The 16,118-nt window shown below is 36.1% G+C and overlaps 1 protein-coding gene across 16 annotated transcripts in view; it reads left to right on the forward strand.

Moving 5' to 3' along the window:
- The window catches only part of SLC4A10 (solute carrier family 4 member 10), a 284,389-nt gene that overhangs the window by 118,957 nt on the left and 149,314 nt on the right, over window positions 1-16,118 (forward strand). For all 16 annotated transcript variants that reach the window (XM_044768822.2, XM_044768819.2, XM_070507978.1 and 13 more), the window contains exon 3: window positions 12,102-12,248. In XM_044768822.2, the coding sequence (XP_044624757.1) occupies window positions 12,102-12,248 (147 nt within the window). The remainder of the gene's footprint in view (window positions 1-12,101; window positions 12,249-16,118) is intronic.

The raw sequence follows: 16,118 nt of genomic DNA on the forward strand, positions 1-16,118 counted from the left end.
ATATGTTTGTATAAATCCATGTTTATTATGAGTGTTTGAGGAATTAACAGTTCTGTTTACTTCCTGATAAAAACAGGTTAAGTATGCCAGCATATGTCTCTGGACACTGTGTTCCTGTGACTCTTTACAAGGCGTGCTATCTATTTTTTACTTGCCAATACAAATCCTAGCTTCCTTAAGTTTCTCTCTCCTTCTGTCAGCCAGTTTTTAAAATTTTCTAGTTTACTACAGCATAAAATGCCACGAAAAAGGGTCTGGATTTGTTGTCATTCATTTATTTATGCAAGATATAGTTCTTGAGCTTTCAATATACCAGGTACTGAGAATATAAACATGATTAGACAGACCACATTACTGCCTTATAGAGCCTATCATAGGCATTATATATTTTATTTTACAATTAGTTATTTAATTGAAATATTGAAAAGTTTTATAAGGAAGTATAAGGTGCTAAGAGAGTGTATACTGGTGGTTATATGTGATAAAATTAGGCAGATGTGGTAGATCTGATTACGTTGTGGTATAGGAGTTCCCAGAGGCAATAGAGGGAAAAACCAATGCACAAGCACTCTCCAAGCCTTTGTTTGTGTGACATTTGCTAATGTCCTATAGGTCAAAACAAGTCACATGGCCAAGCCCAGATTCAAGGGTTGGAGGGATAGATTCCACCTCCTGGTGGGAGAAGCTGCTAAAATATTGTGGCCATTATAAAAAATCTACCGTATTATCTGTTTCTTATTTGTAAACATTTATACAGAAATGCCAAGTGTTTTTTATCTTTGCTTTCAGATGTTTCAGTTGTTTTATATCAGTTTCATAGTTGAATTCCTTCAACTTTCATCATGGAAGTCACCTGTTTTTCTTCTCAACAAATCTTCAGTTTTTTCAAGCAAGCCGTTCTGTTCTTAATTCTCAGAATGAGCCACTTTCCACATGTGCATACATCTTTCAGATTAATACAATACATAACTAAATCTGGAAAACTTTATAGTTTTACATTTTTGCTCATTTCCTAACCTAGCTTCCTGAAGCAAAGTGGCAGGGCTGTTCAGAAATCATAATTTAATTAAAATGGGTTAGGGAGATGGGGAGTAATACCTTCTTTTTTGCATTCATTTTTTAAGTATCCCAGAACATAAGTAGATTTATTTTCTCCCTCTTCCTTGCAAAATAAAACAATAAAACATGTTTTTTTAAAAATAATAGTGAAATTCAAGCTTTTGTGGTTATAAAAATACATGCTCTAGCTCACCTTATTTTTTCCCCTGCTCTAAGATGCACCTCACCTTATCTCCCAAAATTCCTCTTCTGTTTCTGTGCATTTTTTCTCCTTTTTCTAGATTTCCCACTCATCTGCGAATCCAAAATCTACTTATTGTTTAAGACTCAAGTCAAGTCCTACCTTCTCCACGGCACTTTCCCTGATTACGATTATCCTTGATTTCACTCTCCTGTGAACTTCTACAGCATTTAATGGCTGGTACCACGCAAAAACATTAGTTTTACTATAGATTGGTATTGTTTGTTGCTTTTTATTTGTATTCTAATTTGTATTATTGGCTACTGTTTTCTTTGTTGGACTTGAGTCCTCAACAGTTGGACGGTTACCTTTTTAAGTGCAGGGATCGTTTCCTATAAGCATTCCTTATTATCCTGTTTCTTGACTGATCTGAACACGGTAAACACCTTTGAGCACTGTAAACACCCAACACCAAGCTGTCTTACAGACAATCAATCAAAATTGGGACGTCTCCAGTCTTTTTTTTTAGAAAAATGCATGTTTTTAGGATTCATTCATCTATTCAAGAAATGTTGAGGCTTAAACATGTTGAGACTTTTTATGTTCCAAGATGAAAAATAACACTGCTATCTCAAGATACAAAGTAATTTGGTTGCTATGTTTTGCTCAAGACAGTGTTATAAACATATAAGAAACAATATTTTTGAAAATATGCCACAGTACCTTTTAACCTAGTAAATCTCAGACTATGGCTTTTTTGATGAGCAGCATTAGCACTTTCAAGATTTCTATTTTCTGTCTGGAATAGTCACAGTCATGTGGCCCTGTGATTCGTGATGATTACAAATAAAGCCCTAGGGTCGGGCGACTGTGACCAGCACTGGTTTGACACTTTCTTTTCCTTTCAGCAAAACAACACAAGAAACAACAGTGCAGTAGCCTAATAGTATCTCTTTGCTACACACACACTCTCACTCATGCCCTCTTGGTCTCTTTTCTTTCTCTGTATTGCTCTCCCTCAGCAGAGAATTTCTGTTGGACCTAGAGTTCTTTGATATATTATGATAAATGATAACTTGTGTTTTCTGACTCTGTTAGAGTCTCCATGGAATTAAAGATCACATGCTTATTCAGCTTAATGTACTTGACCTTTTCCCATGATTGACACATCTAAATGGCTGTAGCATCTCAGTAATTATGCACCAGCTGTGTTATATTCGTTTCACAGAAAAAACACACAATTCTCTTCAAGAGTAGATACCTTGACCCCTTCCCTGCCAACTAAATAAAGGAGAGTAGTTTATTAGTATTATTATTAATCATAGTAGGATTCCTTTCTATCCCAAATGCATCTCTTTCTTCCCTACATTCTGTAAACATCAGTATAGTATGACCACAGCCACATCAAGAGTTGTTTTAGTACTGGTACCTCTTACAGAATGAAAATGCTTACAATAATTCTGGACCTGCTCAACAAGATAGTATCTACACAATTTAAGTGCCAAAAATCCAGGATTTGTTAGCAAGATTTATAATCAGAAAGCAATGTTACCTTTAATGAACCATTTGTTTTCCTAATGGAGAAATTGTGTTTTCTCTTGACTGATGTACAGGTAAATTCTGAATAAATTCTTACATTCTGTGCTTATCTCAAAAACGTCTTTTTTTAATAGCACTGTTCTATTCTCACTAATATTTTGAAAATATATTCATATATAAATGGTTCTGTATTTTTATTAATTTGGTGGGGAGGGCGTTGTTTTTGTTTTTTGTTCTTTTGCTGAGGAAGATTCACCCTGAGCTAACATCTGTTGCCAATCTTCCTCTATTTTGTATGTGAGCCACCATCACAGCATGGCCCCTGATGGATGAATGGTGTAGGTCTGCACCCAGGAACTGAACCCAGGCCGCTGAAGTGAAGTGTGCTGAACTTAACCACTAGGCTACCAGCGCTGGCACAATTTTGGGTTTTTTAACATGATATAAAGTTAATTCTTGTTGACCATTTTGACTAATTTAAGAAATGTCCATTTGAAAAGATTCTGTCTTTTAACTAAATTTTTGGCCTTTATTTATCATAAAATAATATTATCCCCTTTGTAATATTAAAAAATAATTCAGATTAGATTTAATAATTGTGAAGTCATTTCAGAACAAAGACATTTATCATTAAGTTTCTGAATTCTTTGTCTCCTTAAGTGATGTCTGCCAGGATGGAAAATTAAATTTTGGAAATAATATTGTAGGAAAAATTTATGGTAATATTAACCTGGAAATGTTATTTGTTGTTTTCCACAGGATCTGAGGTGCTTCTCTAGTTCCTTATGCCAGGCTTATTATAGTTGGGACTAGAAAAGATAGCAATATAGAGAGAAGCAGGAAAACAATGAAATGGGACAGGAAAATTTTATTTTGCTTTCTTATTCCTTTAAGCCACTGTAGGTGAGCAGTAGGAAAGAGAAAGGGAACTAACAAGTATGAGTCTGTATAACAGGAATGACATTCAAAATTTTATATCTATTATATTATCTCATATAATCTTTGTAGAAAATCTCCTAAATCCATTGATAAGTTTTTAATATCTACATTTATTTATTTTGTTCTACAAGCAAACATGAGGTTTCTGGATTGGGGCAGGCTATTATTATCACTTACAGCAATAACCACATTGGCTCTCCATGCCCCATTCCTCCCCTTCGGGATAATGCTGAGAACTAGATGGCTATATGCACTTGAGGGGAGCCCTAAAACTATGATTTGGGAGTTTATATAGGAATTACTATACAATGGTCTTCTCTCCTCCTGAGAGAGAGAGGGAAATCTTATTTCCTTTATATATGCAAATCTCAGGGAAGAGAAGGGGAAGGTCCCTTGTTTAAACCCTTTGGAATACAAACCAGTAAGTATCTCTGAGCCATTATTATCTTTTGGAATGTAAACACATAAATCTGGGAGATAAGTGTCTACATCTCTTTGAAGGTTTCTACCCATTTAGTCAAGTTCAACTTCCAAAGCTCGTCTTTTAACACGGATTTCGATTTTCTTAGCTTTAGAAGTTGCTAACCATACAGAAACATAAAAATATTTTCTCTGTAGTTCCATAGTCACAAATTGTGGCAGTTTCAGTGCTATTGCTATGAAATTTGTGGCTATAGCTTTGTTTCCATTCTTAAGTTTCTTTCTTTTTTTATTTTTTTTTGAGGAAGATTAGCCCTGAGCTAACTGCTGCCAGTCCTCCTCTTTTTGCTGAGGAAGACTGGCCCTGAGCTAACATTCATTTCTATCTTTCTCTACTCTCTATGTGGGACGCCACCACAGCATGGCTTGCAAGCAGTGCCATGTCTACACCCTGGATCCAAACGGGTGAACCCCGGGCTTTCGAAGCAGAATGTGTGCACTTAACCGCTGCACCACTGGGCCAGCCCCCATTCTTAAGTTTCTTAATGCCTTTAGTAGCATAATGTATTATTATGTCTGTTATCTATATACTTTACTTAAAACTATCATCTCTATTTATGCAGAAGATTTATATACTCAGTAAAAGTTTATTGAGCACCAAGAACTATCAAGCACTGTTCTAAATACTTGGAATACATCAATGAGAAAATCACAGACCCCCGCTCTTCTTAAATTTAAAAACTTCTGGGAGAAACTAAAAATTAAATGCTAAACATAATAAGTAGATTATGTGGTATGTAAGTGCTATAGAAAAAATAAAATTAGAGGTGAATGAGGGGTATGAAAGGTCAGAGAAGGTAGGATATAACATTAAATAGGTATTTATTGTAGGTTCCCTGAAAAGGTGGAATATGAGCAAAGACTTGAAGGAGGTCAGGAATTATCCAAGCTGGAGGAATATTTCAGGCAGTGAAAAAAGACAGTGGAAAGTTCCCAGGGTGGCAGTGAGAATAGCAAGGAGGCCAGTGTGGCCAGAGTGAGGTGGAGTGAAGGGAGATCAGCAGGAGAGGAGATCAGAGAGCCAACAGGAATGGGGTGTGCAGATCACAGGGGGCCTTGTAGAGCATTGGAAAAACCTTGGCCTCTTCTCTGAGTGAAATGGGGTAACATCAGATGGTTCAGCTGAGGAATGATATGATCTAACTTGTGTTTTAAGAGGACTACACTGCTGCTGTGTTTAGAGCAGACTGTAGAGTCTAAAGGTAAACTCAAGAAGGCGTGTTTAGGACGCTATTGCGGTAATGCAGCCTGGGTGTGGTGTAGCCAGCCCTGATCAGAGGGATGAGGTGAAATAATAAGTGGACAAATTCTGGATATATTTTGAAAGTCGTCACAACAGATTTCCTGATGAATTGGTTGTGGGCTTAAGAGAAAGAGAGGAGTCTAAAATGATTCCAAGGTTTTTGATCTGAGCAACTAGACAAATGTTTTGTCATCAACTGAGATGAATAAGATTGTGGGGGAGCAGTTTATTGGAGGGGGTTGGGTTGGGGAAGGTTACAACATGTTGATTTTGAGACGTCTTTTAGACATGCAGTAGAGCTATCAGGTAAGCAGTTGGATATCTCAGTTTGGAATGTGGGAAAGAGGTTAGAGCTGGAGAGACAAAATAGGGATCTGTCCACACATAGCTGGTATTCGGGTAACATTTAGGTTTTGTGGGGCCTGAAGCTTATGCAGTTTTGAGGGTTCTGTAAGAAAAAGAATTCAAAATTTAAATAAAAATTAGGTACAAAGGTGAATATTTATTTAGAATGAGAAAAAATCAAAACAAGTACTTATTTGGAAGCTAAAAAATAGCACAAAATCATAACATTTAGACAAATAGCATACTATTTTTAATTAACTGCCTGACATAGCTCTGTAATATGTTTTTCCCTACATTTTTGACCTCTAATGTCAAAGATTTTAAAAATATCTTCTGTTGAGAATATGGAAAATTAACTCAGTCTTTATCATGATTAATTAAAATTTATTTTTATTAATGGTAATCTAGAAAGATTTCTTTCATCTTTACAACTTATTTATAATTTCATGAACATTTTCAGGGTTGTTTTAAAATTTAAACAAACTTCTATCAAGCTTCTTGCATATATGACCTGTAAGATCTGGAAGAATTTTCCAGAGATGAACTGGCTCTATACAATTGAAACCTTGCTTCTTCTCCACTTCCTACATACTTCCAATGCTAGGCAGATGGTGATGCCTCTGCATGCTGTGACACCACTTCAGCCCTGAACCTTTGTGCCACAATGTCAGGTGAGTTTGTCACAGTGGGTACTAGGAGTATTCCCAGAAGCTATTCCAACTCCAGGATAGCTAACAATAACTTGCTCACATATGGAAGTGCCTGTGAATCACATAAATATGTTCCATTAAACCCAACCTAAATGTATCTCCAACTCTAGTTACTCTGAATTTCCCAAAATATCCACAGACCCTCAAGTGCCCCCATCATGAAGGTATCTTACATTCACAAATTTTCCTAAAATATGGGAACACAGTGCTAGCCCTCTCCCCACTCACAGGTAATCTGCTCACTGGCACAAATACTCCCTTATTTGCTTATACTTTTGCTTCTGCTTCCTCATAAAAGAAATTTCTCCATAGCTACTTAGTGCTATGAGTAGCTATGAGTCTTAAGTTTTTTTTTAAAAATTAAAAGACTTTATTTTTTAGAACAGTTTTAGGTTTGCAGAAATTGCACAGAAAGCACAGAGAGTTCCCGTATGCCCCCTCCTCCCTGTACGCAGTTTCCCCTATTATTAACATTTTGCATCACTGCAGTACATTTTTTATAATTGGTGAACAAATATTAATAGATTATTATTAAGTAAAGTTCACAGTTTACATTAGGGTTCACTCTTTGTTGTGTATCTTTCTATGGGTTTTGACAAATGTATAATATTACATGTCCACCATCACAGCATCATACAGGATAGTATCATTTCTCGGAAAATGCTCTGTGCTCCATCTATTCATCCCTCCCCCCTCCCCCTGAACCCCTGGCAACGTTTGATGTTTTTACTGTCTCTATAGTTTTACCGTTTCCAGAATGTCGTATAGTTGGAATCTTGTAGTAGCTTTTTTAGTGGCTTCTTCCACTTAGCAATATGCATTTAAGTTTCCTCCATGTCTTTCCATGGTTGATATCTCATTTCTTTTTATTGTTGAATATTACTCCATTGCATGGATGTACCACAGTTTGTTCATTTATCTGTTAAAGGACATCTTGATTGTTTCCCATTTTTTGACAATTGTGACTAAAGTTGCTATAAACATTTGTGTGCAGGTTTTAGTATGAATATTGGTTTTCAACTCATTGGAGCAAAAACCTAGTGAGTGAATTAGGTATTTATAATACATCCAGATGCATACCTTACACCTTTCATAAAAATTAACTCAAAATGGATCATTGACCTGAATGTAAAACACAGGAGATAACCTAGCAGAAAATCTAGGTGACCTTGAGTTTGGTGATGACTTTTTAGATACAATACCAAAAAACATAGCCCATGAAAGAAAAATTGATAAATTGGACTTCTTTAAAATTAAAACTTCTGCTCTGTGAAAGACACTGTCACAAGAATGAAAAGACAAGCTAAAGAGTGGGAGAAAATTCTTCAAAACACCTATCTGATGAAGGACTTATATCCAAAATATATAAAGAAGACCTAAAATTCAACAATAAGAAAACAAACAATCCAAATACAAAATAAGAAAAAAATATGGACACTTCACCAAAGAAGATAGACAGATGATAAATAAGCATATGAAAAGATGCTGCACATCAAATATAATCAGGAAATTGTAAATTAAAACAATGAGATACCACTACATACCCATTACAGTGGCTAAAATCCAAAACACTGACAATAGCAAATGTTGACAAGGATATAGAGCAACAGGAACTCTCATTCATTGCTGGTTGAAATGCAAAATGGTACAGCCACTTTGGGAGACAGTCTGGCAGTTTCTTACAAAGGTAAACATAAGCTTACCATATGATCCCGTAATTAAACTCATAGTTATTTACCCAAATGAGTCTTGACTTTTTAACCATCCCTGGAAGATTCTGCCTCAGGAACTTCCTTCAGCTTGGTCTTTCTTGTATTTAACGTCCTCAAGACATCAGTTCAACTGTGTGTCTTGGCATCTTTTCTCATCTGATGATGTTTGGATATAGTTTCAGATTGTTTATTTTAGCCTTGATTTGGCAGCTTCTTAGGATGTTACTTCTGGCAATTGCCCATCAGATCCACATTCTACAAACAAAGGCAATATTCATTATACCCAGCCAGGTCCTCTGGACTTGCCAGCCAGGTCCATCATGCCCCTTTGTCCATCTGGGAAAGCTTATCTTAATCAGTAATTGTTAGAAAGCTTTGCAATCTTTAAGGTTTAGTTCAAGTACCACTTCTCTGTAAAGCCTTTATTTGCAACTCTAGAACATATTCACTGTCTAAACTTGCTCGTTTTTTATTCATTGCCCCATACACTGAAAATGCTCTCAAGAAGGTGACAGATAAGTATTAACTTCCAACTGTGATGGCTAATTTTTAGTCTTAATCTTGTTTGACTCCTTTATCACATATAAACTAGTAACTGCCCCCTTTTTGAAACTCTCCTCCTTTGGTTTCTTTTTTAATAATTTTGATTGTGAAATGAAGCATACATTCAGAAAAGTGCAGAAAGCTTATATAAAAAGTTTAATAAATATTTCTAAAGCAAAAACTTGTATCAAGAAACAGAGCATTTCTAGCATCCTGGAAGCTCCTCATGTGCTTTTCCCCAATCACAGCTCCTACTCTCCTTTATTCCAGAGGTAAAAACTATCTGACTTTCATATTGATCTGTTCCTGTGTATGCATCCCTGAACAATACATTTTAGTTTTTCTGTTTTTAAAGCTTTATAAAGGGAAGTATACTTTTTTCCTGCTTAATAGTATGTTTGTGAGGTTCACCCATGTTGTTGTGCATATCTGTAGTTTTTTCACGGTTGTTGTGTATGTCCCATTGTGTGAATGCAACCTACTTCATTTATACATTCTGTTGATGGATTTTGGGGTTGTTTCCAATGTTTTGTCTTTATAAGCAGTGCTGCTGTAGACATTCTTATATACGTTTCATGCATATATACATCTGCATGTATTTCTTTAGGGTCTAGGGAAACTGCTGGGTCATAAAGTATGTATATTTTCAATTTTGCTAGAAAAGGCCCCACTGTTTCAAAGTAGCTCCCCTAGTAGTATACTCCTACTAGTACTGCATGAGAAACTGGTCAGCGTCACACAAAGACACAGAATTGTCAACCATTTCAATTGTTGCTGAGGTGGTGGGAATATAGAGATATCTCATGGTTTGAATTTCCATTTCCCTGAGACTAATGGAATCGAGGACAAATGTTTCCTACACTTATTAGCCATTTGGATTTTTGCTTTTACTAAGTGCCTGTTCAAGTTTGCCTATTTTCCTATTCGGTTTTCATCTTTTTTCTTAGGACTTGTAGGATTTCTTTTTATATTTACTTTATTGGTCCTTTGTTTGTTGTATGTGTTGCAAATATATTTTCATGCTTTGTGGCGCCCCCCCCCTACTCTTTCATAATGAAGAGAAGTTCCTGATTTCAATGTAATAAAATTTATTAATCATTTACTTTATGGTTATTGCTGTTTAAGAAATTGTTTCCTAACTTGGCATTAAGAAGACAGTCTCCAGAGAGAGTAGAGATAAGAAGCAGTTGTTTAATCTCTCATGTTTAATTGGAAGTCTGTGACTTCATTTTTTTATTGTTGTTAAGCCTTTGGTTTCTCTTTTTCTGACTCTTAAATGCTAGTTTTATGCAAGGCTCCATCTCAGTTATCTTTCTTGCTCTGCATATTCTCTGATTGCTAGCCTTCAACATATTAGAGTAGAAGATTGCAATTTGAATTCTCCCTCCTTGAGCTTTCTCAAAAATTTATTGGTTATTTTTCTTTCAGGTTTTTCCTCGTACATTTTAGATTGTTTGTTCAAGTTCTGTTGAAATAATGATGTTGGAAATTTGCGATTATGTTGATGCATAAGTCAATGCATGTCTGTTTTAGGGGGGTTCACATATTCATCTCACTGATTCTGATACGTTCATCCAGGAGATACCCAGCACAACATATCACACTTGTGAATACCACTTTTTACATAAGTTGGGGAGGACTGAAACCTACTAATTTATAAGAATAAAATAGCATTTTACTTATATTTGTATCCCTGGTACTGAGCACAATGCCAATCAATAAGATATTCATAATTTCAGTAAACGTTTGTTAGGCATCTGCTATATGCCAGGCGCTAAAGATAAAAAATGACTAACACATAGGCCTTTCCTAGAGAAGATTCATAAGAAGAAAGCTACTTATAAGTAAATAATTACAATCAAGAGTTCTTGTGCTTTTATGTATATGATTGAGTACTAAAGGGTCCAAAAGGAAGAAGTGCTCAACTATATTTAGAGTAAGAAGGTATAGACAAATTTTATAGATGGTGTAATCCTTGAGCTGAGACTTGGAAGATAAGTAGATATCATCAGATTGTCCAGAGAGACAAAGGCATTTCATGCAGTTGGAAGAATAAGAACAGCATTAAGTAAAAGCAGAGAGACTTGAGACTATCTGGCTAACCAGGGATGAAGGAGCACACACTGGCTTGTAGTATGTGAGGCAGAGTATATTTAGAAGCCTGGCTGGAGAAATATGCCGCGGTCAGATATTGTTTGGCCTAATAGAGTACTAAAAACTCTATCTTACAGACGACAGAGCAATCAAGAAGTTTAAAGCAGGGGAGTAATATAGTCAGATTTGCATTTTTTGATTTAAAAAAAGCCATCAAAATTCAGGATAGATAAGAGATAAGAAAAGATTGGAGTTAGAAAAAAGCAGTAAGGAAAATTTCTAATAGTCCTGGTGAGAGACGATGAGGATCCAACTGACAGTAGCACCAGGGATACTGCAGAGGGAATGGATTTAAGAGATGTAAAGGATGGCCTGGTGATAAATTAGATGGGCTTTGAGATGACCTGGATAGATAGTGCATTTACTGAGATAGGTTATAGATAGTTGATACTTGAGGCCAAAAAAAAAAGGATGAGCTTCATGGACATGTTGAGTTTGACATGCCTGTGGGAGGGATGTCCAAGTAGTATGTCTAATAGGTGGATGGATACAGAGGTCTGCAGTCCAAGAGCTGGATCTGGCATCAAGATGTAGGTCTCAGAGCCTGCAATATATATGTGTTACTTGAAAACATGAGGTCAAAGACAGAGCCCTGGGGATCTCCAACCTTGGATGGGTACATAGCAGAAGAACCTGTGAAGGAAACATATAAATAAAACAAAGGATGAGGAGAAGGACCAAGAGAAAGTAAAGTCATAGAGAAGAGAGTGGTCAATGGTATCAAGTGCCACAGAAAGAAACAGTAGAACTGAAAAAACTCCATGGGATTCAGAATAACTAGGGACTTTGGTGAAGATTTTATTAGAGAAGTGATTGTTTCACACACTTAACTGTGAAGGAAAGGGAACTGGGAAGGGAACTAATGCAATTAGTTGAGGGTAGGGAGAAAGTAGAACAAATTTTTTTTTAATGAGAAGAGTATAATTATAAACTATGAGGAATAGACACGGAGAGATTATTAAGATAGTTAATAAATTGATGGTGGTTATAAAATGTATAACCAAATAACTGATATTGTAAATGTTTGTGATATAGTGCCAAAATACAGTGCCAAGCCCCAAGCTTTACATAACATAAACATTCAAAAACTGTTTGCTGGATTGAATTGAACTGAGTTTCCATTAATATGTAAATCATCATCTTCCGTGTTCTGGGAATAATTTAGAGTTTAATTTGTGCGTTTACTTTTGATGAAGGTCATCGGACACTATTTATTGGAGTTCATGTGCCCCTGGGAGGAAGAAAAAGCCATCGACGTCACAGGCATCGTGGTCATAAACACAGAAAGAGAGACAGAGAGAGAGATTCGGGGTTAGAGGATGGAAGGGAGTCTCCTTCCTTTGGTAAGAATCTTTCTCCTTGTTTTTATTAAATTTATGACTATAATAATATCATACTTGTTTTTACAATCCATAATTAGCAGTAATACCTCATATTAATAAAATTGTTAATACTTTTGTAAAACATGTTGGGTTGGGCAGATTGGGGAGAAGTGGGAAAGAGAAAGCTTCAACTTTATTTTCTTTTGTGTCCTGCTTTGTGAAGGTGAAAATTGGCTTAAATTGTGATTTAGGAAATACACTCAAGTAGTAAAATTTAATTGTATAAACTCTTGATAATTTATACAAAGTCATTTCTCTAAGTAGTTTGAAAATCCAGGGGGAAATGCCTTTATTAAGTTCCCAGTTACACTATTGCCGATGCTGCCCAAATTTAACTCTTCCAACATGAACACTCTACTATTTTCAATGTTCTTCCTTTGAAAATATATACAGAATGTCAAAGTATAGCGTTTCGGTAGTTGTTAACAATTCCCGAGTGCCGTGAGAGCCTATGTACCTGACATGACCAAGAAGCTGGCTTTTAGTTCCTTGGCCTTCCCGTCTCCTATGACCCTCTCCCTCACTGCACCTAGCTCACTTACTCGTCCTTGATCACTCCACCTCTGAAGTCACTAATGCATTCTCCTTGGTCTCTGGCCACAGCCTCTCTCTTTCTCGCTTGCTTGTGCAACTACTTAATCTCTCTCTTTTTTTTTTCTGTCCATGTTATCATCTTTTTCTTTCTTTCCTTATCTTACTCTGATTTTATAGCCTATAATTTTAGTAATACTTTTGTTAATGTTCTAATTACCTTAGGTTCCCTGTTTTAGTTTTATTCATACCTTCACCTCCACTTAAAAAACCCACAGTTATGTTGGGGTTCCTCCATGTCCATGCTTTCTCCTTGCCTCCCCAATGGGCATGCTGTACTGGACATAGTCATTCAACAGAGCAGATTGTAACTATTTAAATTCATGACTCAAGTGGACATTTAACACCTCCTCCCAATTCTGTTGCATTTCTTTGAATTTTAAAATAATTATTTCTCAACCTTCTTCATCATTCTCCAACATCCCCTTTCTCACCATCACTTAGCAGATACTTTCTACTTCAGAGGGAAAATACGTCATCAGAAACAACTCATTCAACTTCCCACCTATTAAACATACACACCTATGTGCCTACATCTGCAATTATCTTCCTATCTCTTGATATAATATGGGAATTTTCTTTTCAGTTATGTTTATTTCCTGTTCCCTCCCACCTGGAAATTTACACAATTTATAATCTAGTTGGCCTTTCCTCTCAACTGGATTATTCTCATCGTCTTTTCAATACGATGGAGTCTCTCCCATTTTAAACAGTCCCCGGTCTCCCTTCCACTCAGCTTCTCCCTTTAGTGATTCAGTTGTATTCAGACATAAAGTAAGTTAATGGCATATAAAGTTTGGAGTAACAATTTTACATTTAATACTTTATAAATATTACTTTACTCAATATCTGTGTTTGATAAGTGTTGCAGAGAAGTCTGCAGTCTATATTCTTTTCAGTTTTTAAGGTCATGTCTTTTAAGCCTGAATGTTTATAGACATTTTTCTGTGTCACTTTAATTAAGAAAACTTGCTAAGATAGGCCTAATGGTGAGTGTATTAAAAAGCCTCTCCAATGTGCACACAATGATATTTTTCTACTTGGAGAACATTTTCCTATTTTACCTGATTCTGTTCCATTTACTTTGTTCTCTTCTTTGTGAATATTAATTATCTGCATGTAGAATTTATGAGATCAGCTGTTTGTCCTTTTCCTTTGTAGTTTAGTCTCTCATATTATTCATTTGATGGTTGGCAGTATCAATTCTTCATTTTACTACTTCTATTGTGGATTTTGACTTTCTGGTTGCATTTTCAGTTTTCTTGAAGTTCTTTTTTTTTTTTTTTTTTTTTTTTTTTTTATTAATGTTATGATGGATTACAGGCTTGTGAAATTTCAGTTGTACATTTTTGTTAGTCATGTTGTGGGTACACCACTACCCCCTCCGTGCCCTCCCCCCACCCCCCCTTTTCCCTGGTAACCACCGATCAGATCTCCTTCTCAATATACTAATTTCCACCTATGAGTGGAGTCATATAGAGTTCGTCTTTCTCTGACTGACTTATTTCGCTTAACATAATGCCCTCGAGGTCCATCCACATTGTTGTGAATGGGCCAATTTCGTCTTTTTTTATGGCTGAGTAGTATTCCATTGTGTATATATACCACATCTTCTTTATCCAATCATCAGTTTCTGGGCATGTAGGCTGGTTCCACGTCTTGGCTATTGTAAATAATGCTGCGATGAACATAGGGGTGCATGGGACTCTTGAGATATCTGATATCAGGTTCTTAGGATAGATACCCAGTAATGGGATGGCTGGGTCATAGGGTATTTCTATTTTTAACTTTTTGAGAAATCTCCATACTGTTTTCCATAGTGGCTGTACCAGTTTGCATTCCCACCAACAGTGTATGAGGGTTCCTCTTTCTCCACAACCTCTCCAACATTTGTCGTTCTTGGTTTTGGATGTTTTTGCCAATCTAACGGGGGTAAGGTGATATCTTAGTGTAGTTTTGATTTGCATTTCCCTGATGATTAGCGATGATGAACATCTTTTCATGTGTCTATTGGCCATATTCATATCTTCTTTTGAGAAATGTCTGTTCATGTCCTCTGCCCATTTTTTGATCGGGTTGTTTGTTTTTTTGTTGTTAAGCAGTGTGAGTTCTTTGTATATTATGGAGATTAACCCTTTGTCGGATAAGTGGCTTGTAAATATTTTTTCCCAATTAGTGAGCTGTTTTTTTGTTTCAATTCTGTTTTCCCTTGCCTTGAAGAAGCTCTTTAGTCTGATGAAGTCCCATTTGTTTATTCTTTCTATTGTTTCCCTCAACTGAGGAGTTACAGTGTCCGAAAAGATTCTTTTGAAACTGATGTCAAAGAGTGTACTACCTATATTCTCTTCCAAAAGACTTATTGTCTCAGGCCTAATCTTTAGGTCTTTGATCCATTTTGAGTTTATTTTGGTGTGTGGTGAAAAAGAATGGTCGATTTTCAATCTTTTGCATGTGGCTGTCCAGTTTTCCCAGCACCATTTGTTGAAGAGACTTTCTTTTCTCCATTGTAGGCCCTCTGCTCCTTTGTCGAAGATTAGCTGTCCATAGATGTGTGGTTTTATCTCTGGGCTTTCAATTCTGTTCCATTGATCTGTGCACCTGTTTTTGTACCAGTACCATGCTGTTTTGATCACTGTAGCTTTGTAGTATGTTTTGAAATCAGGGATTGTGATTCCGCCGGCTTTGTTTTTCTTGCTCAAGATTGCTTTAGCAATTCGTGGTCTTTTGTTCCCCCATATGAATTTTAGGATTGTTTGTTGAATTTCTGTGAAGAATGTTCTTGGGATTCTGATTGGGATAGCATTGAATCTGTATATTGCTTTGGGTAGTATGGACATTTTAACTATGTTTATTCTTCCAATCCATGTGCAAGGAATGTCTTTCCATCTCTTTATGTCATCGTCAATTTCTTTCAAGAAAGTCTTGTAGTTTTCATTGTATAGATCCTTCACTTCCTTGGTTAAGTTTATCCCAAGGTATTTTATTCTTTTCGTTGCGATTGTGAATGGGATAGAGTTCTTGAGTTCTTTTTCTGTTAGTTTATTGTTAGTGTATAGAAATGCTACTGATTTATGCACGTTAATTTTATACCCTGCTACTTTGCTGTAGTTGTTGATTATTTCTAATAGTTTTTCTGTGGATTCTTTGGGGTTTTCTATGTATAAGATCATGTCGTCTGCAAACAACGCGAGTTTTACTTCTTCGTTACCTATTTGGATTCCTTTTATTTTTTTTTCCTGC

Source organism: Equus asinus, chromosome 4, assembly GCF_041296235.1.
Source record: "Equus asinus isolate D_3611 breed Donkey chromosome 4, EquAss-T2T_v2, whole genome shotgun sequence".
Lineage (NCBI taxonomy): Eukaryota > Metazoa > Chordata > Mammalia > Perissodactyla > Equidae > Equus > Equus asinus.